Source organism: Apteryx mantelli, chromosome 1 (genome assembly GCF_036417845.1).
Source record: "Apteryx mantelli isolate bAptMan1 chromosome 1, bAptMan1.hap1, whole genome shotgun sequence".
In the NCBI taxonomy this organism is placed as follows: Eukaryota; Metazoa; Chordata; class Aves; order Apterygiformes; family Apterygidae; genus Apteryx; species Apteryx mantelli.
In genome coordinates, this window is record NC_089978.1 from 141,506,919 (window position 1) to 141,534,700 (window position 27,782).

Here is a 27,782-nt window from a genome sequence, read left to right on the forward strand (position 1 = left end):
GCATGGTGAACTCAGTTGTATTATGGCTGTTATCATTTAGCTGTGAGCTGTAATGTGAAAGGTGAACTGATGTTCTGACATAGTACTAAGATCACTGTAGGGAGGAGCAGGGGGAAAGCTTGGTTTCTTATTTTGTGTGTTTTCCAGGTAGAAATAAACAAAAAACAAGGAACTGAAAAATATCCTTTGGCCTATTCTGTCATGGTTAAGACTAAATTTCAGTTTAGGTTCTCCTTTGTGAAATTTAAGTTCCGCTTACAGTTTGGTGTGGTATTCCTCTTGCTTCCTTCTCTAAACTTAGCTGACTGGATGCCTTTTCCACAGTAACGGTGCAATTCCTGTTTAGTTTGTAGGAATTGCAAGAGACTGATATCTTTTTATTAGATTAAAGATACTAGATTCTTAGTGATTTCTTCCTCCTTTCTGCTATTCTTCCCCTCCTTCCCACTGGCATATGCATGCTTTTTGGAGTTTGTTTTTTATTTTTCCCTAAGAAAAGACTTTTCCTCATTATTCTTCATGGTCACTTATGGTTTCTTATATACAGAGCTTTTCAGCAGATCTCAAACAGTTTGCAATGCCAATGCCATTTTACTAACTAAAGGAGAAAAGAAAATTGGGCTGGTGGTGTGGTAATAGAGAGCTCTCCACTCCTATACCAGCTGTCTTTCCTTCATTTGAGGAGCATAAGTCTCTGAATTCCTTCCTGATAGGTTTCTATTTTGAAAATATACTCCATCTAGAAACACATGGTGTGTCTGCAAGCATAAAATTGGTTAGTATGAAACATTAAGCACAGAGAACTTGTCATCAAAATTCCTGTTTCTTCATTTCTGTTTAGGTCACTAGTGTGCAATGGAATGATTAAGAAGTAGTACTCTGGAAGCAGAGAAGGTATGAGGGATAGCATCTTTCTTCTGCAAAAATCAGTGCTGTCTTGAGGCCTGATTACTCAAAAAACAGTTGTAATGAAAATATACTGAAGTCCTAGACTTTAGCTTGGTTGTATCAAATACTTGGTAGACTCCAAAGTGGTAAATAACCCAGTTATTTTCTTTATGGGGTACTAATCTTGTTTGCTTTGGCACCTAAAACTGAAATCGCAGCTTATTTTTACTTAATACACATTTTCTATTGCAGTATCCTTTCTATGCAGTGGGACAGTTATTTATTACAGAATCTAGCAAGCCAGTCACAGACCAAGGGTTCTGCTGTGCTTAGTGGTCCCAGAGGTGGAGAGCAGTGGTGTTCACGTAGGCAATGCTGGTCAATACAATAAGCTTCCATCTCAGTACTGATACCAAGGTCCTCATAAGCATCGTGGCAAAGTAGTTTGTTTTTGAGGCAATATTGTGAAGGCGTGTGAGATAAGCTTTATGAGATAACATGAGAGGTTGCGTAAGTAGAAAATACAGATGTGTTCACTTTAATGCATCAAATAGGTAATGGGAGGCTGGCAGCATTAGCTAACTGAAGGTGGGAATCAAACTCTGAAAACTGAGTAAGAGATGACAAGAATAAGAGAGAGGTCTTGGAAGTCTAGTTTTAAGTTGGACTTGATAGAAAGGAGGGAGGAGAGGAAGATGTGCAGGGAGAAGAGAGCCTGGTTAAAGGAACAAGGCTTGGAAAATTACATTTGCTGCACTGTTCTGAGTAGAACAGAATTGTCTAGGCCAAGGGAAATGTTGCTGTACTACTAGCGAAGGGAGAACATGTGTCTAGTCTCGGTAAGCGTTTTTCATCCATCTATGTTGTTCAAACTATCTTAATACTAAGCAGAAAAATGGGCAGGATGCAGCTCTAGCTTTGATATAGAGGTCTAGGGGAAAATCCATCATGAAGATCAGGTAAGTTGGTGATATTTCTCCCAGTGAATGAGAAGGGAGAATGCAACGAGGAGAGTCTCTCAGCTGTAGCAGATTTTTGAGTTCCATCAGGAGGTATTAGAAATGATTTAAACATGAAGTGACCTGATTCTTAGGTGGACCCATTAGCTAGTGACACATTTTTCTAGACTGGCAAGTTTTTAATCATGTTTTGGGTTTTTTGTTTTTTTTTTCCTGTCACCATTTTTATTGCAATGCAGTGGTAGTTAAAATCCAGAAGAAAGTGTAGTAACATGGTAAGTTGTCTGTCTTTTCAGTCACTTCTGTTAACAGCAAGTATTTATTTTTAATGATAACTGCCAACAATTGGCATGCGGAAGCTGGCATATTGAAAGGAAGTCTTAAAAGAGCCTTTCAGCTGTAACTTCTGGTGTTAATTACTGTCTTTCCACTATTTCCCTTCAGCCTGTATTTCAAGCAGTGACTGCTTCCTTAACGTGATTAGATTTGGTATGGAGGTTGTAACAGATCTAAATTTTGAGACAGCTATCAGATCAGGTGAGGTGTCAACCTGATGAGGTTACTCATGGTGGCTACTGACAGTCCCCAAAAGATAATTAATATAAACTGGTTTCTGCTTTATCAGACCACATCCCTTTGACTCCTGTTGTTAGTGTGTTCTCATTGAACTTACTGAAATAGTACACATTTGTGTATTAAACTGAGATTTACTCTGAGTGTTTTTTAGAAAAGTCAGAGCTACAAGTTGACAAGTTTTGCGATTGAATTTTCAGAGACATCACTGTATTTTTAAAAGCCCATCAGTTACTAATATGTAATGGTGGGTTTTAACTGAGCTTTTTTTATAGGATCCCACAAATTCATTCATCTCTTGGTGTAGCCATCAGCCTCAAAAGGTTTAGCTACATGTATAATTTTATAATAGATTCAAAAATTTAAAACTAAACACCGTTGATTATGATAATACAAATAAGGTAACATAATTACCAGCTCCTGCCTTCCAGGAGCCTTAATCACTTATTCTGTATGACTTAGTTGAAACCTGCAAAGCATAAAATGTGGCCCAGAGTTAATCTTCTCCTTTATAATTATTCAACTTTAAAGTTTTCTTAATTGTTGGGAGACAATCAGAAGATGCCTATCTAAGTAAATGTGATGGAAGTGTTACCCCCAGGCTCCTTGCACATTGGCTGCTCCATTTGTAAAGTTGTGAATGCTTCTACCATAGTGCATACTGCACACCATTCCTGCTTGGGTCACCAATAGTTTAGACATGGTTTTTGCAAGTTTGTGTCTGAAGCTATTGGTTAGTGTAATTGCTGGGTTCAGACATGGAACTTGTTCTTTAGAGGAACTTTTTCGTGGGCGCACCTGAATGCATTTAAATTTCTGAAAAGACCAAGGGTTGGTTAGAGTACATCAGAAATTGCCTTTAGCCTTGGTGAATAGGTAAGCAATCAGTGGCAGGTTCTGGGAGGTTTGACCATGTCAGCAAAATAAGTCATCCATAGTTGGAGATTTTTAGTTAGTCTAGTCCTTTGTGTTCATTTACCTTGAAAAGAAATGTTTTACATTAGTAAACTATTTACTTGAAGTCAGTTGTTCACTGACTTCAAGAATTTTGACTGAAAGAATTTTGGATATGACTGTGGTTTTGTCAAAAGATAACTTTGCTAGAAGATGTTTACCTAGACTGTTCAGTAGCCTGTCTGTGAGCTGCTCCTTTAAGTCTTGGGAATTATACAAAGTAGTAGGTACAAAATGCAGTGAAGGAGTGTGCCATGTATTGCATGCCTCTATCTTTTTTTGAAGGTGACAGCATGATCATTTTCTCGGATGTTCCTCTTGGAGCTTACGAGCTTTGTCTGTTCGCTCTTCCCAGAAGAAATACCTCAGATGTCTTTAAGTAGCTAATGCGGAACAGGGTTGTGCTTTTTTGTGGTTATAAGCTCTGGTTCTGGTAGTAAAGGTATTGCCTATGTGTAGGTAGAAACAGAAGCTGTTGTCCCTGAGTAGATTCATACCACTTACATTGCTATCTGGAGTTGTGCTGTTTCTGTTGGGAGTCCTTTTTACATGTAAGAGTGGCTAAAGTACAGCAAGAGAAATTACGGTGCCTGCTGTTTTCCTAGTTCCCCTCTACCCAAAGCAGAGAAACCGTGGCTCTGAAGTTGTCGCTAAACTGATTCCTTAAGAATACTTTCATTAATTGCATTGTCTGTATAGAATAGTTTAACAAGTTTAGCAAAGCCTGGAGAGTACTTCCTACTGTTAGGTTTAAAATTTTCTGTTAATTAAAATGTTCTTCAGATTTGGCATAGTCTGCTGCAAACTTCTGAAGTACATATAGCAATGATCTGGCAAGCAACTCAGCACTAGTAAGAGAATATTTGGATGAAGGACTCATAGCCAAGCTCTTACCTTTGCATAAGACTTTCTTTAATGGGAATGCAAAGCAGATGGGATCTTGGTTAAATAATTACTCGCTGATTGAATGAGTACTGCCCCAAGGAACAGAAGATGGTTATGTAACTAACATCTGTATTGTACTGCACAAGAACAAGGAAGCTGGACTGAAATTGCATGAGCAGTCTTCACTCTGGTGCTTTCTAATTTCAGTGTATATGACTCTATAGACGTTTGTTGGAAGGCGTTCTTAAAACATACCTTGATTTTTTGACCTTAAACACACGAAAAACTACTGCAGTCTGGCAGGAGGGACGAGGGTGCTCTTTCAGCTGTGCCACAGGGGTTTGTGGATCTGGAGGCTCACACAACAAAAGTCTGCTATTTGTACCAGTGGAGCAATAATTCTCTGTTTTCCCTTTTCAAGCAGTACTGTTTAAAGCCAGAGGTACATAAACCTCTGGCACAGTTGTAGGTTTTGTGGATTAAAATCTAGTGGTCACATTCAAGGTTTTGGGCACTGGTGTATTTCTCCTTCTCTCTTTCAGTTACTCTAGCATATTTATGATTGCTCTTATGCAGAACCTTTCCAACCACTGCTGTCCGCAACAACTTCATTATGCTGGTGGTAAGCTTATTCTCAACTCCTTATGCTGTCCGTGTGTCTGAGCAGGAGTAATAATGCAAGCTTAAGAGATCATCTGCTTTGTCTGGTGTTTGGTGCTGTGGTTGCACACTACAGCAATTGCAGAAAAAATCACTCTGAAAGTGATGGTGAGGAGGCAGCGGTGCAGCTTGAGAAGTTGAGCCTCGTCATCTACCCTGCACTGTGGAGTGCTGTGGAGAGAGAATTTAGCCCAGGTTTGGAAAGCTCTGTAGTCATGCTACAGGGTGAGCCTGCACAAATAAACCTTCCTTATTATCAAAGGCTAGTTTGAGCACAAAGTTGTTGGTTTGGTTCAGAGCTAGCTTACGAGTCTTGGATTTGGGCATCTCTCCACTGCGCAACACACAACCTGTCCCTGCACTGAAGGATGCTCAATGCACGTGAAATCTTGGGAGAATTTAGCTGTCAAACACTTTATTTAAAAAACAAAAACAAAACAAAACCCTGAAGTTGCTTGCTTTTTGACTAAAATTTATGCATGTGGCCATAGGCATAGCAAAAGGCATACCTTTAGATTTGGCAGGGAGACCACCTGGCATGAAAGCCAGTTCTTAAGAAGTTCTTGTGTGGTTATGGATTATTTAAGTGTGGGCCTAGGCACTTGCTGCTCTAGCTTGAGCCTCCTGTTGTGGCTGCAGGGGAAAAAGCCTGAAGGCGGGATGCGAGGAGTGTTTCTCCTTCATTGCTTTGCTGGGGAAAGCAAGTAATGACCTCTGGTTCTGTGGCTGTTTAATGCTTTTCCTGCATGCTTTGACCCATGCTATAATCCTATCACAGAAGGGCAATTTCAGTCAGGGATGAATTCTTTCTGGAAAAGATTTCTCACCTAAGTCTGCGTAACTGAAATGCTTCTGGCATTTATTGGTAGGAGCAGACTTCTCTCGGTTGTCATTTTGCCATTACTCCTCTTAGTCTGTGGTTCAAATCACCAGTCAATTTTTTTCATATTAGCCAAAATTCCCAGTGGAGAAGCCAAGTTGTATATACCACTATAGGTGGAAAACTATTTAGCAAACATTTAATCACAATTCAAATAGAAATTAAAAAAAAAACAAAACCACAAAACAAGTAACAAACATTAAGTATATCTATCACTGTCATAACTATATAAAGGCAAATGTCTCTAATCTCACTTGCCATCTTTGTCACAGATATTTTAAAATCAAATCATGAGACTGAAGGAAAAAAATGTTTTTTAGCTTAGAACTACTAAGTTGTTACCTTTTCTTAGCTTTGTGGTTCTATAATTTCAAAAGTAATGCAATACATTTTAGTTGTATCTGGAAATAATCAGTGTTTCAGTAATTCTGAAAATATTATTAGGAAAACTTTCATTTTTGTATGAGTTTTATTTTTTAATAGAAAATGCAAACTATTTTTTTCAGACAGTGGTCCTAAGAAAGGATTGCAAGAGGATGGGTGTATGATTTTTGGAGGAGAGGAGGGTTTGTGTTTGTTTTTTTTTTCTGATTAATCTGGGGAAGATAGGCAAAGTTTTAGGAACACAAACCCTATCTGAAGCTTGAAACAAAAGCAGTGAATAAAAAAGTTAAGTCTAGATCATATTTGAGTTAATAAAAATGGACAATTTAATAATTCAGAGAAAAGTTGGTTTGGCAAGGGAAGCGCGAGAAGATAGTTAGACCCTGTACAGTAGAGAGGCAGGTAACAATTATCAAATAGCAAAAGATAAGTAGGAGCCAAGGTGTGGGGGAAAATGTATCATAAATCTAGTAACTCTGTGAATAATCCATGACTCTTTCTTGGTTTTAATTCCAAGGGTGGGTGGTTTTTTTTTGGGGGGGGGGGGAAGGGGAGTGGGTTTGAATGACAGTGTTCGTTCATTGAAGATATCTTGAAGGTTTCTTTTTGTCTTTTATCACACGTTTTTAGTGGTATGGCTTCAGCAAGATAGTTTCCATGAGGAATTTAATGCACTGGGTCATTCATGACATGCTTTGGGTTGTGCATTAGACACACACACACACACACCCTGCCTTGTGGAAAGAGGGACAGACTGTGGGGATGTTTTGGAAGTTTTGGCATTTGTTTCTGTCACAATTTGGTTCTATTTGGTGTTTATGTGTTTGAAGAAGGGCTTGTGTGTTGTGGAGTTTGTTTCCATCCCTTCTCTTACCCCTCCATATTAACTGGTCTCATAAAAGATGATACCTCTCTTGGCAAGCTTTACCTTTCCTGTATCCCTGGACAGTCTCAGGTAAAACAGTAATAGTGGGGTATTAGTACTGTAGTAATAGATGGATGCAGCTCTTGTGAATGTGAAGTCTGTACCTCTTCTTTTGTAGGATAATTAGAATTTAATGTAGTGCTGGAAATTACCATGATAAAGTGTGCTTTTTCCTGATAGGAGGCGGCTTTTCTAACCATGCTAAGAAAGTTTGTGCTATAGCATTGTTTCATAAAAGAATGTATACTATAGGTTTGAACATACTGACAAAATGGTGATTAAAAAAAATTTTTTTTTTTTTTTAACTATCTGCACTAGTCAGGAAATGCAGCCACATGAACAAGAGTCATGGTGTAGGCCCAAGAGAAAAACTTAAGCAACTTATAAGTGGTTGCATTTCTTTTGCTTCTACTTCATCTGAGTGTTTTGTGGGGGAGAGTTTCTATTACGGTTGCTGCAGTGGGAAACTAACAGATTAACTGCAGTTAAGACACACATATTGTTAGTTATAGATATTTAACGATGGGTACAGAGTTAAACTGTGAGAATTAGGCTTGTTAGTAACTGGCTTGCAGATGGTCATTTTCACAAACAGTCATCTGATTTATTTAATTGTTTTTACTTACAGTTGTATTTAAGATGGCTTTCCCCTTCTCCCACCTGAGGATTTTTTTTGTGGCCTGAAGTTAGAGAGCAGCCACATAAAAGGTTGATTTGGTCCATCCAAGAGGATGGGGGCGGGGTGGGAACAATGGAGGAGAGGTAGATGGCATCTCAGAGTGGGTCTCCAGTTGCCACAGATCTGCCCACCTGCTAAGTGTGCCCACTTGGCTGTGCCACCTGCCGAGGCATCCTACTGTCTTCTGAGGGAGTGGGGTGGAAGGGACTAAGAACTGCTTTTAAAACCTCCTCTTTGTCTTTTTCAGTTTAATTTTGCCACTCAGGCAAAACTAGCAACGATGCTGGTTCAAACAGCTGCTTGACTTGAGTCTAGTTAAAGATGCTTGCAAAAGCTTACTGCTGGATCCAAGGCTCATTTGAAGTTTTGTAGCTGGCCAAAATTATTGTCTCAATATCTTTGTGCCCTATAAGCTGTCGTCTTTGCTAATGTGCTTAAAAAACCCGTTGCAAGTTCTGTGTCAGAAATAATGAAGTCTGTAAAGAAATCTTTCCTTAACATCCAAAGTTACATAGTCAGATTAGCTTCTGTATGTGAGTGTGCTTGTTTTTTGGGATGAGGTTGCATAAGAAGCATTTTCATATAAAGTTCCAGTTCAGTGAGATGCTTTGCACCCTCAAAAGTTAACTGAGGTTGGGTAGAATACAAGGACATTTAGGATTTCTTTAGATCAGGTTATTGGGGAAAGATGGGGTGAAATAGTTCAAAGCACACATTTCCTAGACCTTGTAACAAGCAGTTGCTTTGGATGTTGTCTGAAGAAGCTGAGGCCTAAAAAGATAACCTGAATAACAACACATGTTCTTAAACTTTCAGTCAGTAAAGTAATTAAAAAAAAAAAAAAAAAAAAAGGAGTATTTGACAGGAAGCCAGTGCAAATCCCTTGAAACTGGAGTGGCATGCCTGAGTCAGTACAGTATGAGGTAAGAATCTGGCAGAAGACTTGTGCACAAAGGAAGGCTCAAAGAGTCTCTCAGGAAGCCTGTGCACTGCTAAATGTGGCATGTTTGAACACGAGACTGACATCATAGTGAGTTCATAGGAGTGAAAGAACAAAGCATCAGCCACAAAGTAGACTGACCTAATTTCTAAGTCACTTCTAAAAACTTAATAGCACAGTATGTTGCTTGTGCAAGCTGTTTATTTCCATCCCAGCCTTACTACTTAATTTAAACTGCGAGTTAACCCTCTAAAATGTCTTGGGAGCTGTTCAGGAAGGTGTGCGTTTTGGGGGGGGAGAAGCAAGGGAGGGCTACAGACTTCCTTCCTTGGCTCTTTTCCTCTCTGGCCTCCATCTTCAAATAAAGGAAGCGATTAAAGACCACCCATCATATACCTTTATCCTTCAGAATCAGTTTCCTGGAGGTAAAAACTCAGGATTGCATACCAGAACCTAATTCATTTGTATGTGCTTCTCACATATATGGCTCTTAATATAACTGGAAGTCTCTCTGGAAGTATCAGAACACTTGCCAGCAGTTTCAATAGGAATTTATTTATAATAAATTTATAATAAAGCTAATTGGGAATTACTTACAGAAGTATCTATGATTGTTGACAACCAGTGTTTCTTCCATTGCTGAATACCTAAGAAATAGAGGGATCTTGGAGTTTGGAGCTGATGTATTTCTTCCCAAGTATTTATTACTTGATTCTACTTCCACTAAGTTTTTGTTTTGATACGTTTCTTCAGTTATTGCAGAAGTATATTGAACTTTCCTAACTTGGGATTACTTTGTCAGAAATCAGTGCTTTTCCAATCATTATTTAAAGGACTATGTAAAAGAGCATTTAATCAAATGGAGAAGTATGAAATCTTGTTTATGGATGTATATGGAACTGCACACTTCAAATAGTATAATACAAATGAACTTAGGCAAATAGTTTTTGTTACTCTCTCCTTTTCAAAATCCTATAGAAGCCCAACAAGGTTGCTGCAAAACTTTTCTTGATGACCCTGGCCTGTGACTAGGGCTCATCAAATAATAACAGTAGAATCTACTCCCCCTTTTTGGTATTGAAAGTTCTTGCGATTGAAGTGTTTTAACATCCTGATCCCTTTAAACTCTTTCAAACTGAATGTAATGGTGGTCATGTTTTGTCAGTTGTTTTTAAGGGGGATTAGTATATTTTGTGCTTATGTCACTCTTCCTCTACTTAAATGGTAATGTTTATAATGATGTAAGAGGCACAGCTGGGAAACATAAGTTACCCTCTGCTCTTTCCTTCTGTTGTAAAGATATATATGGCTTCTCTTTTCAGTCATGTAGTTACCATGCTAGAAATGTGGCTTTGGCACTGCTGCTGATCTTGTATAACATGGTTCAAATTCAAAGAAATAGTTAGCATCCTTTGGGAAAGACATACCAGAACACAGTATGTGGAGTATAGCTCAGTGAGCTACCATGACTTGAGTTGTTATTGCTGAACTGAATCCGTGTTTGTACTGTCTTGTCAATTAAATGAAAATTTGAAAGCATCTGTAATAAGAAGCAGGCCGTGAGAATGACCTTTGTGGGTAGAAATTACATATGAAAATGTGTTCTGAGTGTCTGAATTATCTTATCAGAAGTGTGTATGTCATGGCGAGAGGTTTGTGTCCTTGTCTTCTGGACTGGCTTCTGGATCACATACTTTCCTGTGTCAGCTTTTCTCTTGGCTAAGACTTGTCTGCAATTCAGCAGTTACTCCATGCCATAGTCATCACCCCTTCGTTCTTCATGTGTCTCAGAATGGGGTACCTCTTTAACAGGATTACTGTGAATGCCTAGTTTCAGGGAACACCTGACAACTTGAACTATTCCAGCACATTAATTGGGAACCATTGCTGTAGACTCTGCATTTGCCTCTCTCTCCTCCCCCGATAGTCAGGCTATGCTATCTCTGTGGATTCAGCGTTTTCTACCATATACTGCCATTAACTTGTTGTGTAAATGTCATTTAAGGGGAAACACAATTAAACTTAACTACTTTGCTGAGTAGGAATGATCTTACATTTGTGTTTAGGTGTTTTATTGGGCCCAGCATCCTTTCTGATGACTTCCCTTTGGAAGCCTGTAGTGGGTAATTGCTATGGCAGGTCTTTTAAGATGCTCCTATATGCTTTTATCACTATGTATAGTGATAAAATAGTATGCACTATTGAAAGTATTAACTTGGCTTTGAGCTTGCAGAGTCTTTTTGAATGAGTTTGGCAATAGATTTAATTAACAGTTATTGAGTACGTTTTTTAAAATTTCTAGATGTTTCTCTATATAGCTGACAAGACACGTATGCAGTGCAGTTCAGCACTGTATTTTCAGAGACAAGCAGGAAGAAACAAAGTATTAATGTTGACAGTTTAAAAAAAAAAAGAGAATTCCTTCCAAACTTTCTCATGCCCTGATGAGAACGGGTTGAATGTACTTGTTGCCTTCCGGGAGAATTCGTGTCATTTCCTCAAATGTGTGAAAGACCATTGCATTTTAACCCCCAGCTGACCATGGAAGCAGTTTACATATCTCTGTTCTTAAGGGAGATCGGCTCACTGTGATCTTTAGTAATTTTAGGGAAAAATCATTTTAAAAGTCTATTGAAAGAAATTCACTCCTGCCTTGCCCAGAAGCTATTCTGATTTATTCCCATACTAAAATGCCATCATTATCCTCTGCCTTTAATGCATCCTAGTGATATGAAGACTTCAGATCCATCCTTCTATTTTCATTGTACAGTGACCACAAAACAGATCAAGGTGCTTTTTTGTGGGAGGTATTTTTGGCTCCTTTATTTATAGGCCCATATTATTTGATCACCTCTGTTAGAATGTCTCTACCTTAAAGTCTGTCACTGGAGAAAAGGTCTTAACTTTAAAGGCTAACCATTACCTAAAGACTCTGAGGTCTTATTATCTTTTTTTTATGGAAAGATTTTAAAGTAGTAGCATGGGCTATTAGAATTGCTGTGCTTAATGTTTATTTAGCATTTCTCTTCAGAGCACTCATCCTCATTTTAATCTGTTTCTTAGCAAAAAGATGACTGTATAAAATGCGCATTATATTGCTCTTCGTAGCTGCAGAGCACAGTTAGTTGATTCAGTATGCTCAGGCTGCGTAGTAGACCGAAACCTGGGTACCATGAAAGGGGCTGCTGTAAAAAAGTGTTGTTCTACAAAGAGTAAGGAGACACTGAAATTTTGAGAGCTCAACCCTTCCAGGTTTTACATTTTGTGTCTTTGGATCGAATGCTAAAATACAGGTGCCAGTAAGGAATTGCAGGTTTGGAATTTGCCCATTGTCACAACTAAATGATGGATCTTCAGCATCCCATGTACAGGAACAAGATACTGTTTGTGATGTGTGTTGGAAAGATAGGAACTGTCCTCCCACCTCCCAGTTTGAAGACAGTTTGTAAATACTTACGTCCCATAATAGTACAGGACATAAGACGTACCTGGGCTTTTGTGTGGTTGCTCTTCAGACTCTGACTATGTAGAGTGAGGTACTTGAGTTGTATGGCTTGCTAAGGTTTAGCTAAGGCTAAACAAACTAATAAGCTTTATGCCAGATACCTCGTACAGGGTTAAACTTTTAGGAAAGGAAAGGTGCTAAGGGCCGTAGAAGGATGCTGTCATGCTTGAAAGTTCAGTCTCTTCTTAGCTTCTTGCCTGTTTGCTGTACCACTGCTCTGCATAGCAGTGGGAGGGATACTCCCTGTGACCGGACTGGTTGGGTTCCGTTGGCTGAAGTTTAGGGCAGGCTCTGAGCAAGAGTAAAAAGAATAAGGCTTCCATTTCTAATTCTGGAGCATAGAAAAAAAGGTGTTTAAATAAGGCCTGGAGGAGTGCTTATTTGCCAGAAGTCAAGGGAAAAGGCAAGTTTATATCCTTTTGTAACCCACCCTGATTGAAAGGATGTATATTTATTTTCCTGAAGTCAACAGAAAAATCCTGGGCTCTTAATGATGAAAGACTCCTGCCCGTCCCACCCCCCTTCTTCCTTCTCCCAAGCATGAATTGCTGAAGTTTCCACTTTAAACTTGGGTGGCTCATTCACATTTCACTTAATTGTAATATGGTATCCTCTGTGTCCCTCCCCCTTCTTACCACCAAGGCTAAAAAGGAGGAGGGGAGATAGAAAATGTTTCCGAAAGTTACAGGAAATGTCTGTTCCTTTAGCAGCATTGCCAGGGAATTTCCAAATGTGCTTAATGCTTATGGCCCAATTTGTAGCAGCTCAGTCTTCAGTCATGAGCGGGCCTTGTTCTAAAAATATGACACCTTCTTCCAGTAAAATATGTTGAAATTAAATATATGCTTTGTTTCTCATCTAATCTTCAGCAGAATGAATTCTCCCTAATGGCAAAATGGGGACATCGGGCAACTGTTTTAAACTCCTGGTGTCTTTCTCTTCATTGAAGTAGGGAAAAATATCACATAGTTCCTTGAGGTGATCATTAGTTTATTTGTAAGGACTTTGGAGAGGCATGGTTGGCAGGCACTATGAATGCCAAGACTGTGTGGCTGTTCTCCGAGTGACTCTAGAAACCGTGTGAAGGATTAAGGAGCAAAAGAGGGGATGTATTTTGTTCCAGAATTTTGTTTCCTTGGACGATTGCAACATGGTCTCTGATCCTGGAGTTTTGTGTCTTGGCAGAACCTGATGTGCATTAGGAACAGGGTTTGCTTCCATTTCCAGTGATATGACTGGAAAAAGCGAACACAGCAAAGACGATCCAGAGAGCTTTCTCTTCATTCTCTGGTGTGGGACTGAGGGAAGGAGCAAGAGGGATTTGCAGAGCCTCTTCCTGGGGCTTTGAGGATTTCTGCCAGCCGGAGCAGGCAGGGCAGATGCAGATCTGGCGCGGTCTTCAGCGGAGCTTTCTGTGCTGTTGCTCACCTCTCTGCCCTATTGGTCTCGTGTATGGGCGCTGATGTGTCAGTGACGGAGAAGTGGGGGGCTGTCCCCCCTGAAACCGCCGAAGGAGAAACGTGGTCTGGGCGCTGCTCAGAGTGTCTGTCTCAGTGAGCAGAGCGTAGACTGAGTAGAAAACACTGTAATTATCTGCCTGAACCACTCTAGCCCAGTGTTCTGCTGTTTACATTTGCAAAGTTTTTAAAGTAGTTGCCCAAAGACAGCAAGGTAATTCTTGTTTTTTTGTTATTTATTTATTTATTTATTGCGAGATGACATCAGTTTTGACTCTGTTCACTGACTTTCATGCTATGCTCTGCCCTCTTCTGGGGTGGCTCTCCCTGGTTTGATATCATTGACTACATCAGTCAGAGCCACACCTGGGTTTCGTAATAAGGCGATGCTTGGCGGTTATGGTGGTTTATGTTATGCTGATGAAGCAGAGTTGTCATCTCTTGATAGTGATGATCTGAATCTTGTTTAACTGCCCAGGAAACAGTTTGGAGTTGACATTAATGTGTTTGTTTTTACTTTCTCATGTAGAGGTTATAATTTAATCTGTTCATGTAGTGACGCGGTACTTTGTATAGAGGCTGTACAGATATGACTATATATAATGACTGGTAATATCCAGTTTCCAGTGTTGGCTGAGGCTTTTTTTCAGTGTGTGGGAAGCTGGGATCAATTACCTGAAATGTTGTGTTTCATTAGCCTTTGTCCATTTCAAATACAGCTGTAAGCAGACTAACTTTTGGCTAACTCCTCTATTAATAGATACTAAACAAGAACTTGTGAGGTCAAATTTGCTTGAATTCATGCACGTGCATCATCTGTAAATGTTAGTTAAAGATTAGCTTTCCAGCAGGAGGGAGATGGATCAAATTGTTTGCAAGGCTACTGTGGGTGGGTTTTTCTTTTTCCCTCCTGAATCTTTAGCTTTTTCAGTGTGTTGTTTCTTTTTTGTTTTTTGTTTTTTTCTGTTTTTTAAGATGTATCTAAACTGAGTGGGAAGATACTTGCTGCATGTTTTTTTTTTCCTTGTCTTTTAAAAAATTAGTATAACATAGTTTTTTATTTCTGACTCCTTCCATTTGATTGAATGCTAGCATTTATAGATCCCCTCTCAGCTAGGTTTTCGTATGTTTGGGGGAGTTTTACTCCAGATGACTGCACTGAAAGTGTGAAATCCATTTTCTGGTTTTTGACTTGTAATAAGGGCTTTTTTTATTTTTCCTGTATTTAGGTGTTTCCCTCTGCTGGCTTCTGTATGTGGACCACCCTCTGTTCTGTTCAGCCTATTTAGAAGTTGACTTAAGTGCAGGTGAGTAATTGTTTTTGATATGAGACAATAATGAATTAACATAAAAGTACTCCAGAATTTTCAGTTGCTTTGACTTAGAGATCATACAGAGAGAATGATCTTTTAAAAATCCATTGCAGCTCTTCATGGTTGTCTAGGGTCCCAGGCAATAGGAAACTGCAAGTGTTTTGTATTATAGCGTTTGTTTCAAGTGGATTAGGTAAGCTTTCGTTCTAGATGTCACAGAGTGATATGCTGTACACCTACAATAAAAAAAATACTTTCAAATGTAAAGATCTTCTTGTATAGGTGGAGAAGGGAGTCCCAGAATAAACTGTGTGTGTGAGCTGTTAAATATTGAGTGATGTAATATATCAGCAGCATAATCTAACACCTCCCATGAGCTCACATTGTAGCAATCGGGTTTGTGTGCTATAATACATAATAAACCTTTATTATTCCACAGTGAGTGTCAAACAGGTTGGCTTCTTGGTAAGTGCAAGTCAGGATGACCTGGCTCATTGCTTTGAGTTAGTGATGGTGCATGAGTGAGATTTGCAAGAGCATTGCACATACATAGAGGGGGTATATTGAGTAGGACACCAGAATGTGGGTCTTTTGGGCAGGAGAATAGGTTGTCTAGTATGTGAACAGGTTATCTTTTTTCTAATGCCATTATTTGTATAGTAAGTGGTATCAAACTGTTGTCTAAAAGGAAACTCCATTCATTCTTGCTTAGCCCAGCTATCTGAGAGTGCTGGTAGTGAAAATGACACTGAAAAGTAGATGTGGAAGTAAAGAAAGAGCTTAATCTAAACTGGAGGTGTCTTTCTGCAGCTTATTCATGGCAAACTGGTTATTTCTTTTCGGACTACATCTCTGCATGTCTCAGTTCTCAGACTGGTGAGCCGAGTGAAATGGGGTGACTTTTCTTTAGAACAATTAATCAAAATTGAGCAAGTAATTAGCCAAGTAGAATAAAGTACAGCAGATCACTGAACAGAAGATTCTCCCTCATATGTGTTTTTTTTTTCCCCAATGGATTATACTTGCCTTTATCATGAATGTACAGGATGTAATCTAAAACGTATGTGACTGTTATTTTTACAAGATAGAGAAAATAACACTATTCTGTTCTGGCTGCATATATAGATTTAGAATACAGATCCACTGAAAATAGAACAGGAAGGAACAGGCAGTTTGATCATACAGATAAGCACAGGAGAGCAGGGTAAAAATTTCAAAACTGTTTCTCTTATATCCCATGTTCATGAAAGTGACTCTTTCAAGTAACATCGATAGTTTTCTGTTTGAGTGGCTTCCTCACTGCTTTCCACCTTTGTGCCAATGTGGAGTGTGCTAGGGAGGGAGGGGGAAAGTCTGTTCTGTCATCCCCTACCTGACTTGAGGAAATGATGTACTTATGAGAGGATGACACTACCTGAGTCATCTGAAAAGCCAGGAAACACCCTCCCTTCCCTAGTCCGAGGAACATGAACCCTTACATCTTGTGTTAATAGTCCCTGTCTTCTAAATCACAGGTATTTGTAATCTCACCCCTCTGTGGTCTGCATAGTGGCACATAAGACATAGGCTTCTTGTAACCTTGGTAAAATTTTTTCCTAGATTTTACACTTTACTGTTGTTGGCCTCTGGAATTTATTGGTTTGCTTGCTGAATTCAGGGAAAATTTTGCCATTCCTCACTTACTACAAATCGTATTTCCCATACACTCCACAAGCACTGTGCTTCTCACCACTGAGGAATAGCAACCTAAGGCAGGGATCAGCATTCTCTCTTCTTGATCATCAGCCAGTCTCCAGTAGCTTTAGTTATGAGCTTCTTCCCAGGACAGCTTTTATTTCAAATCTTTCTGAGGCTGGTGAGGGAATTCTTTGGGTATCATAGATGTTGAGGGAGGTTTGTGGGGGGGAAGTGTCTTGCAGGAGTAAGAATTTACTCTGAGATCTCTAGGATATGAGTTCCTCTCTGCTGCAGGAATTTGTTGGTGAGGACCACATGCAGCTATGGTGGTGGGGACTGGTGCTGATGATAGTGGCACCAGCTATTGAACCACTGCAGCTCCCAGCTCAGTAATACCGAAGCCAAATACTCCTTTGAAGCAGCTGATGTGCCAACAGTCACAGGCGTACTGCATTGTAGGAGCTCCAACCTCAGTGTTTTGATTCAGCTCTTGGGGTGTTTTTATTTTGTTTTATTTTTTTCTTCTTTCACTGTTGTCCAACCTGAGAAACATCAAAGTGAATCGGATTGCAGAGAGGATATTGTTTTTCTGGGTTTTTTTGTTTTTGGTTTTTTTCTTGTATGTGCATGTGTTTGCCTGTTTAGCAAGTGGAAGAATGCATGATTTTTAAAATAGTCTCTTTTTCAGGTGTCTTAAGCTGGGTATCCAAAAGTCTCCCTTCAGGCCTTCTAACGTTCAGATGTTGTAAAATCCTTTTGTTGGTGTTTTGCCGTGCAGCACAGATGGGTGTGAGAGCATTGCTGTAGGAACCTGACAAAGCAGGCATTAGTGACGTCGTAAACAAAATTGCTTAGTGTTTATGACACCAAGGTTCAACTTCAGGGTTATTTTCTTCATGAGCTAGGGATCTTTCAGAGATTGTAGCAAACCTTCTAGAAGCTATTTGCCAGTCCTTTAAACTAGGAAGAATTAGGGCATAATTCTGAGGGGTTTTAACATATATTCTTGTCAAATCTACTTCTTCAAAAGTAATTGCTATAATGTGAGCCGAAGCCTGAGATGCCTAAAATAAGCATCCTCCTATAATGTAAGGGAGTAGGTTGGACTCAAGGTGGTAGAAGTAGAAATTAAGGTTGCATACAAAATGTGAATTATTTTGACTGAAGAATCAAACACAACATCTTAGGTAGCAGATTCTCAGTTATGTGGTTGTCTTCTGTTTTGCATCAGAGTCACTTGTGGAATGGGGCAAGGATCCTTGAGGGGAAGAAAGAACCTGTAGCTCTGTGGTATCATTATATGTAAGTATTAGAGGATCCAGTTTTGTCTGCATGGAAGATAGCATGCAAACATGTGTAGACAGGGTTTTGGTTGCTTTTGGTTCTTTAAGCAAAATGGAGAAACTCTAAAGATACTGGGGAGGTGCTGAACACAAATCATTTTAGTTTTACAGTGAGTTAAAAGTTTTACTTTTTTTTAAAGAAGAAAATTGGTAACAAGCAGTGTCACGTGTTTCAGTCATCTACAATGAGGAAGAAGCCATGCAGTATTGCCAAGTTGTATGTGGGTGACTTCATGCAGTATTCTCATAGCTGGATTATGTTTCACTTTTCCTTAATGCTGATTTCAGTGTAGAACATCCTGTGACTAAGATGGTTTCCTAGCTTGAAGATCAGCAACATAATGGCCTCTTTAGGGCAAAGCATTATATTGCATCATTTTGTGAGACACTGTGGTGTCAATACATACCATTGAGATCTAAGTCACAAGTAGAGCACAGAAAGAAAGCGGTTGAGAAACTGTGATTTTGCCTGTTCACAAACTTGGATTAGAAATGGAACAAATGTTCCAACACCTCATAGTAGCTGAGAGATTAGAGCAGTCACCAGGAGAGGGGAGACACATAGCTTAAAATCTGTGTTCTTCTCAATTCCTTCATCTCTAGTCTTTACCTAAAGCAGGGGGCTGCCAGTTTCTCTTGGTTAGGTAGGCTTCAAGAAAGAGTCTGAAAGTCTGATAGTACCAGAAACAGTGGGGAGAAAAACAAAACAAAAACTTTCAATGGAATGCTGTTTTGACAGAAATGGCCCCCTTGGTGGGGAGGGGAGGAACACAATGTTTATCAATCACAATAATTTGAGATGACGTTACTGTTAAGTTTACTTTCCAGCCATGGGCAGAGTGCTTTCAGAAACTTACCATTGTGTTAGTGCATAGTTAAGCATTAAGGTAATAGTAGTATTTGAAAGGACTCTGACTGGTAGCCCACTTGCCTTGCATTAAGAAATTTGTTCTTTACCAACCACCATATATGACTGGTTTGAGTTCTTTTGAGGATCTTCTAGTAGAAGAAACTTTCATCATAAGAGAATGAAGGCCAAGGCAGCAAACAAAGAGAGTTTGGAAGTTATGAAATGTCCCAAACTTAAAGTTGCTTTAACTGTCTCCATTTTAGAATTCTGTAGTTTCTAGCTTCTCAGCTGCTTTACTTTCTTGTTGTTACTTGGACTTTAAGTTGGCAATTTACCCCTCAAAACAGACTGTGTAGTTCATGACCGCACTGTCTAGCTTATAGAAGAGCTAGAACCAATTCCCACTATAGCCGCTGGAAAAGTTTTCATTGATTTCAGTAGGCTTGGTATCTGGCAGCCTTTGCAAAAAGAAGAATCAAAATTTGTGACAGGGCATGTTAACAGAAATAAAAAATGCATTTTTTTCTCTAACTGAAAGAAATTGGACACAACTATCGAGTTTTGACTTTTTTTTCCCCCCCTACCATAATTATACAATCTTTTGATATCTCCTAGCCTGTCTGCAGAGAGCCTGAGGCCTGTGTATAATCACTGTCCTTTGAGGGGAAACACAGCTGCCAATTAGGCTGCATAGGTAGGTGGGGGGGGGAGTTCTTAATAGATTTGATTAAGGACTGGTATAGGGTCTTTTTTTCTTTTTTTTAGTTTAAAGCAATATGCACTTCAGTACTATGTGTTTCAGTTTGAACAAGCTAAAAAGCACTGGTGACTGCTAGCTGTACACCAGTGAGTTCAGGCAAACAGATAATCCCATTTTATCAACCTAGTGGCTATTTATGTAAAACCTGGTATTTTTCTGGTGGTGTTACTGAAACTCTGTTCTCTTCAGAACATGGAACAAGTTTGCTTTAATTTTGTTTTCTGCGTTTTCTTAAAGACTGATTGTTTTTTGTTAAGGTGAGGCTTATACTTTATGAGTTTAATTTATGTTTTTGTATATGTAAGTTTGTATAATTCATCTAATGAACAGAACACCTGCTGACCTGGGATTTCCCACTGCTAAGCACAAGTGACTTGTTGCTGTGATAGGACTTTTAATTAATGATTTCTAGATTAGCTGGAAGGTTTTTTTCTAGTACCTGGGGGCCAAGATGCATGCACTGTTGCTGAGCAGAGTACAGAACTGTTTCTGTTCTTCTCACATTTATAAGTGAACCAGCTATTCAGCATTACAAGTACAATGTATGTTTTTCAGGTGAACTCTTAAACTGAGGAGTTAAGATTTTTTTTTTTAACAGCTTTTAAATATACAAAATCTTCATCTTTGTACTTGAATGTGTATTAAGTGTTCAGGAAAATATATCCTCTTAACATGCTCCTGCTTGCAAATGTTTCACTGCCATAAGGAAAAGTGTCAATCAACTGGACTTTTATTTTATTTTTGTCACCCCTTTCCCTACCAGCCTGCTTCAGTGTTCTGACAGTTGAGTTGTCTCGCTTTGTCCCACCCAATAAAAAGTAGAGGTAAGAAGACTGCTTGGGTCATAGGCTAGATGGCACAGGCCAGAATTGACCCAGACGTTGCTTGAATGTGTACTTGGCTTTGTGCAAGAGGTGTGCTTCATAGTTTTACTGACCTGAAATCACTTTCTGAGCAGGGAAAGGGACCACTACACTGTGAAACACATGAACTAGAGAATGTGGCTCCTTGCCGAGTCAGCTTTATCATGCACTGATCTGAGCCCAGACTGCTTGTTTATAAGCAGTGTGCCATATTGAGTGGGTGAGGAATTCTCTAAGGTTTGTCCTTTCGCATACAGGCTCTAACTCTTGAGCTCTGCTGCCGTGGTTGAGTCACCACGCTCAGCAGTCCCCTTTTGCTGGCGTCCGTCACTGAGGCAGCTGAACATGTAGCTTGTGTTTGTTCCTGAGTTGTTCTTTGCAGCCTTATGTGGACTGCTGTAAATATGCATGACTGCACTAAGAGACCAAGTTTTGAACTGTGGGAGCAAAGCATCTTTGACTCATGATTCCTGTTGGATCTGTAGCTGCAGCACTAAGCACACTAAACCTGCAGCTAAATCTCCTGGGGATGGAGCCCTATGGTGGCTCCTTTCTGAAGAGTGTTCCCCCAGAGACGTCTTCCATGAAAGTGTATTTTGGGAGACTCTGAAAAGCCTGAGGTCAACTGTGTGACAGTAATACAAACAGATGGTGAAACATTTCAGCTGGTTGATTTACTACTGTGCTTCAGGTGCTGTTTAGAGTGATGTGGTTCAGGTGCTGTTGGCATCTAATTTGACTGAAGTATAGTTTGCTTCAGACATTATTTAGCATGTATGAAAAGTGTAGTGCACCTCATACAACTGTTCCAGTTGCTCCACGAGGGCCAGGCAGTGCCTGATGCTATACATTTCAGTAGTGTATATGAGGCCCCAGTTTCATATCTGGTGATTAATTCAAATAAAATGCTTTTGTTTTGATGTAGCATCTTGTTCTTCTGGTTTCTCTTCAATCATGTTCTCAAAGGAGGGAGGTGGATATAAGTTTTGTCCTTACTTTTGTACAGTGTCAGTTCCCAGGCGTGCAGGACTGGTTTATGAAATACTTTTCAAGGCATTAAATTTTTAAAAAGTATCCTGACAAATTTTACAACTTTTTACAGATGCTGGTGAAGTGCAGAAACACATCCAATTAGTTTTCCTATTGAGAAGAATGCCATGATTTAGGGCAGTATCTCTTAATTATATTCTAACAAAGCTCTGTGAAGAGGCAGAGCTAGTGGCAACAAAAGTCTGCAATTAAGACAGGGTATGTTGCCTGAAATCCAAGATAGTTGTACAGGCAAGATTGTTGGAATAGATTCAGAGACCGTAGTTGCAAAAATTATCTCTTAGACTTTTGGAATATACAGCAAAGTGGGGAAACTTGTCAGGAGTGTATTTATTTTATGGTACAGACCACTGTGCACTTAGTCTCAAAGTTGGATATTCTGTGTTGCAAACTTTCATGGCCTCATCTGGTTCATGTTTTTTATCTTCCCCTTCTTACAGGCTCTTAGTCCGGTGCAAAGCTGATGGCTGGGAGCAAAGGTAAAGAATGATGTAATGCAGTGGCAGCCAGAAAGCATCTTTTGTTTGAATTGTGAAATGACCACTCCATAGTGATCTCCTGATGAATCAGATGTGAGGGGCTTCTTTGTGGAACGAACCCTTTGTAATGGCACATCAACTGGAAGCAGGAGGAGACGTTCAGTTGAAGAGCTCTTTCTGAAAATGGGTTTAACTTTTCTTTTGCCAGTCACTACCAGCATGACCTCATACACTTCTAGTACAATGGCATGGCTAAGCCTTTGAGTACACAGCCATTACATCATCACAGCAAATTAGAGAGGGAGGTGGTAAAAGAGGCCTTATTGTTGTCATGGCCGATGAGATGATCAGGACTCAACTCATTGTCGCTGAGAAGTTGGTGGCTTTGCTGGAGAGCGGTACAGAAAAATTGCTACTGATTGATAGCCGCCCCTTTGTGGAATACAATACAACCCACATCTTGGATGCCATCAACATCAATTGCTCCAAGCTTATGAAGCGGAGGCTGCAGCAGGACAAAGTTTTGATTACAGAGCTCATTCAGCATTCAGCAAAACACAAGGTAGGGGGTCATTTTCCTGTTATTCCTTTCATTTGTTTTAAAGAGTGCCTGGAGAGCAACTTGTAATAATTTTCCCTTAGGTAATTTGTTTTAAAAAACAAAATTGAGGGATTTTTTTGCCAAGCTTACCTGATCTAAGAGGTTGTCAGTTACTAGAAAGTTTATCTCTAGCATTCTTTGTAGCTGCTCTCTCTTACCTGACAGAGTAACTTGCTGGGACTTTGAAATTACTCAGGAAGAATTTTGCTTGTAAAGCACAGTCCCTTCAATGTATGTAACTAATGCACTGAACATTCACATTCTAAACTCTGAAGGATCCTTTGGGGTCTGTGGTAGCAGGGATTGCGTCGTAAGTGGTCATACAGTTTGGAAAGAAACTGGTAGTTATGTCAGTCCTGGCTCCTACTTACTGTTTAAAATGCTCTTCATGTGAATAGCTTTGGGGGGGGGTTGTTTTGTTGTTTTGTTTTGTTTTGTAATAGTGTTGCTAGTGAAAAGAAAATAGCCAAGTTTTTTAAATTTAATGTGCATCTATGTGACTTTTTTTTTTAGTCCATTAGTAGTTGTTTTTAATGTCTTAGATGACAAAAGTAATCTGTACATGATACTTTTGCTTTGAAATGTTAAAAATTAAAGCCATTTTTTATTATTATCTAAACATGCATTATACATAGTTTACAGATGGCTAAAGTGCATATGGCTCTAGGCAGCTTAAGGTCTCTTTACTCTTTTTAAACAAAAAGCTTAGAAGCAGAAACTGAAGTTGGACTATTTTTAACAGTTTAGGCTCGGGACAGGGGAACTAGCCAAAGTAATGAATTTTATAAGTGACATTACCCAATGATTGAAACTTACAGAGTATGCTTCAACTTGGATCAGATAATAAATTTTAAACTGTCAAAGGAATTAAATTTGGTCAGGAACATTAAGTATAAAATAATAGTTGCTTTGCATATAGCTAGGTAAGAAATCCAAATATCTGGATTATTGCATAGTAAACAGGTAGCAGCCCTTAGCCTGACTTCATGAAGCTGATAATGTGCTTTTAATCATCTTCCTCCTTCATACCTTATTTTCAATGACTTGTATTTCAGATTGAAATTGATTGCAAGCAGGAAGTGGTGGTGTATGACCAAAGCTCTAAAGATGTGACCTCTCTCTCATCTGACTGCTTTCTTACTGTGCTTCTGGGCAAACTGGAGAAGAATTTCAGCTCTGTATATCTGCTTTCAGGTATGATGTGCCCCAAAAAAAACCCAAAAACAAAAAAACACTCAAAAAAGAAATGCTATTGATATAATTGATGTGTGCACAAGTTTGCAAAAATGTTGGTGTAACACTTCAGTTATAGCTTAGTTTTTTCATTATTTTTTTATGCATATAGTGACATTCATAATACATACCGTGTGTAGGAATTGCATCTTACAGGGGACGTATTACGCCACTAGAGCTGTGTAAATGGAAATTGATCAATATGGCTTTCTTTAGATGCATATGTTTGCTATTTTAGGGTCAAAAATCGTATAAGTGTAGTACTCTGCTCTTTAAGCTTTGTAAATACCAGGAATTGGTGCATACTACAATAACAAAAATGATTCCCCCATACTTAAAGAAGTTGTTTTGTATGACTACCTAAACTTCAGTTCTTTAAGAGATACTCTATTTAGGACCTTTTCCTCACCCCCACTTTCTTTATTCCTTTTGAACCCCAGGTCAAAGCATCCTTAGAAATTTAAGTTCTTATAATATAAGATTTGTTTATTTGGGTATGTGTGTTGTTTCTTCTGTCTTGGAACAGTAGACTCAGTGCTCACGAGAGGGAGCAAGGAGGGGCATGAAGTAGATCCAGGACTGAAAGAAGAGGGGTTGACCCATAGACATAGGAAATTATTGCAGTGACTGGTTGAATGATCTAAGGAAGCATATGTGTGGTCTATGAGAACTGTTAAAACTACAGTCAGAGACTGGATAATGATGAGAAGAAGGGAAAGAACTCCAAAGAGATGCTTCCTTTTAGCAGGAGAATGCCACTGAGTTTTCAGTGACTTCAAATGAAGTGACTTCAAATGAAAGTGGTAGAGGTGGTTGCGTTGCTGAGAGAATTTTCCCAAACTATTTTGAAAGTGAGTGCAGTGAAAAAAGAATGATTTCTACACTTAGGTGCATTTGGTGCTGATATAAGCTGTACATATATAGTAAGCTTTATATATGTAGTAAGCGTATATGCTGAACTATAGTAAGTAGGATTTTGCTTTGGCTATGTTTGGTGCTTCTGCTTTCTTTGTCCTTTTGGTAAAAGTTATGCTTGTGGACTGTGGGCTACAATCTAAGATGAAGCAGCTCTTCTTCCATTTGAGACACCAAGTAAACATATAGTCTTTAGGCACAGTAAATGTTGACTGCAAAAGTGCTGAAATGTGTGACTAGTACCCTATTAAAATTAAAACTGTTATTTCATTTGAAAAAATAGACCAGTCAAGAAGACATTCATGCCTCTTAAGAAACACTCTTATTGTTCAAATATCTAACTCTGTTGATCTGTCCTGAGGTTTTTTTTAATACCCTGGAGCAGATCATAGCTCCATGCAGCAATACAGACTATTCACAATTTCATTTTCATGGTGGGAAGAGAAGCAGTTCTCTATAACTAAGAATTGGATCTCATAAGGGAGGGAGAAAGCCTGAGTAAGGTCAAGCAGAGGAGGGTAGCACAAACCTTCACTCCCAGAATTGCTGGGGAAACATCATCCTTGGGAGTAGTTGGAAGAAGAAGGTTGCCCAAACTCTGTCAATGCTGCTCTTTTTCTGTAGTTTTGAAATTGGTTTACTGGAAGCATGGCTCTGGTTCTCTTCTTGCTCTGCATGGGGATGATGTTCGTAGTGTCTCCATCCTCGGGCTTTTCGGTAGCCTCTGTAGGAAGGGACAATATCAGAAAGGGAATGTACCCCTGTTCTGCATAATCTGGGCAAACACCAATTGTGTACCTTATAATGATACTATGAGTGAGTGTTGTGGATTTTTTTTCTTGTATCTACGTATGGTAGTTGCCTGTTCAAGCCGAAAATGCAACTTAAAACACCTATAAGATACAAGTGCATATTAGCTAGCTGAGATGAATTTAGCCATGTGCAGCTGAAGTTTGGGTGTTAGGGAAGGGTGTTAATGTATTAAAACTCTCCTATAGAAAGGAGGATCTTTATTTTAACATGTCAAATGCATTTCTCTTAGCAGAGATTAGATTTGAGAATTTCATCATTTTTTGGTTAAATAGCTAGGGATGGGGCTATTTCTGAATGCAAAAATAACTGATAGTAACAAAAGGGAAATACAAAGAAAGTGTTTACTATTGATCTATTAGCGGTAAGTGTTTATTTCAGGAAATATAGCCAACTAAGATGAATTGGTATTAAAGTAATTAACATCAACTATGCTCCTTCAGCTCTGTGGCGTTTCCTTCTCTTATAACTAGCTTCCTTCCTTACATAAGAAAATTCCTTTTCACAATTCTTTTGGTTTTATTACGTCTGTTAAAGAACTAGCTACTTAAAGAAGCAACCTCACACAAGTGGTAAATGCATCTTCTGCTGTGCTGTAACCGGTTGCAGTCTCAGCAGTGTTACCTTTCCTGCTTGTGTCTTGATTAAGGAGAAGAATCTTCATATTCTTTTCCTGGAGCCTTGTGGGGGGAGGGACAGCATGCAAGATTTTGTCTTATAAAACATTTCTTGGAGTTTGTTGATATGCAGCTATAGAAAACTAGATAAAATGTGTTGTCTCAGCAAGCTGATGACAAACTCTCGTAAACGTTTATGGCTCGTAATGAGAGTAGGGGTCAATGCACCATGCAGAAAGAAAAAACCTTTGGACTTGAGTGTTCCCTAAGCCGCTCGATGTGGTTTACTTAAAACAGTGACCTTAAATAAACGTTTTGGGGTAGGAAAATAATTTTTTTTGAGATAGAATAAACAGCAATTAACAAATATCTGAAATTCCTGTGTCCACTCTTGCTGCCTCCACCTATTACTGATCATTTGGTGAGTTTTGTGGGGTTTTGTTTTGTTTTAATTATTTAGGTTGTGCATAGAGGTATGCTCTAACCTGAAGGCTGTTTTTCATTGACGTAACTAGTGTAAAGACCTCAAAGGAACCCTTACCAATTAGTTTAAGCTTTTGATCTAACCTCATAAAAATACTTATAATCTGGTGGGGAATGTTCTCAGGAATTTAAATATTTGTTTTGGTTCTTAATTTTTAACAATGCACAAAATACTGAAATGTGGGTACTGAAGGCTTAACCCCACTCCCATTACCATCATTGTACCTACCCCACTGAGTTAAACACAAGGGTTTGACTTGAACCATTCCCTTCCCAGATTTTGAGAATTGGATTTATTTTTATGGAGCCTTTTTAATTTTTTTTATTTTTTAATTAGTTTTTAGTTTCATTTTTTTAGTTTGTGATGTTTCTGCTTGGTCTACAGAAACAGTTAGGAGAGGCTACTAACATTCTTGCTTGATGCCATAGCATGATCAAGGTGGTAAATAGCAAGAGTCTTATTTAAATTCTGTTCCACTATGCCAATGGAAGTTATTCATTGTCTACTTTCCTAATGCACTTATTTTTTCTTACTTTTCCTCTTAATCAGGCTTGATCTTACTCTTGTAAGCATGGATGTCCTCATGATGGTTACCTTTCAAATGTTGCCTCTGATGATGAAGTGGAGGCTGATATTATGTTTTCTATGAAGAGAATTCCTGCTAAATGGAAGGATTTCTGAAAAAGCAGGTAGAAATCCTTACCTGTCTCTCTATCCAACCTGAGATTAAAAATTTCAATAGCCTAATACAGAGACACTGTATTGGCACTGAACTGAAACCAAAAGCAGAATTCTTGTACTCATATGAACGTGGAGCAATGGTAAATGTCTAAGAAGGATTAGATAAACATCAGAATTCTGTAATGTAGGGTCATAGAAACAGTTTCACTGAACTCTCTGTAAGAATTTCTTAAAGTGCTGCAAAAATGGAGCATGTTTTGCCAGCAAATCATAAAGGACATATTTTTCTTTTTTGTCAGTTGCTGAATTGCCACTTAGACTTGATATAACTGGTATTCGGTGCCACTGAGAACAATCAGTGATGTTGAGGAAGGGGAGTAAAATATACTAGAAGCCTTTTGTGAGCTTCTAGAAGTG

At 39.0% G+C, this 27,782-nt stretch overlaps 1 protein-coding gene and 1 long non-coding RNA gene across 2 annotated transcripts in view; both read left to right on the forward strand.

Moving 5' to 3' along the window:
- Positions 1 to 22,242, forward strand: part of LOC136993341 (uncharacterized) — a 38,529-nt gene extending 16,287 nt beyond the window's left edge. Inside the window, exons 2-3 of the long non-coding RNA XR_010885633.1 lie at positions 14,919 to 14,996; positions 21,986 to 22,242. This is a non-coding gene — a long non-coding RNA (uncharacterized lncRNA). The remainder of the gene's footprint in view (positions 1 to 14,918; positions 14,997 to 21,985) is intronic.
- Position 22,243: 1 nt separating this feature from the next.
- DUSP16 (dual specificity phosphatase 16) overlaps positions 22,244 to 27,782 on the forward strand; it is a 39,217-nt gene continuing 33,678 nt past the window's right edge. The window contains exons 1-2 of the mRNA XM_013947475.2: positions 22,244 to 22,586; positions 23,681 to 23,819. Of these exons, the coding sequence (XP_013802929.1) occupies positions 22,356 to 22,586; positions 23,681 to 23,819 (370 nt within the window). The 5' untranslated portion in view covers positions 22,244 to 22,355. The remainder of the gene's footprint in view (positions 22,587 to 23,680; positions 23,820 to 27,782) is intronic.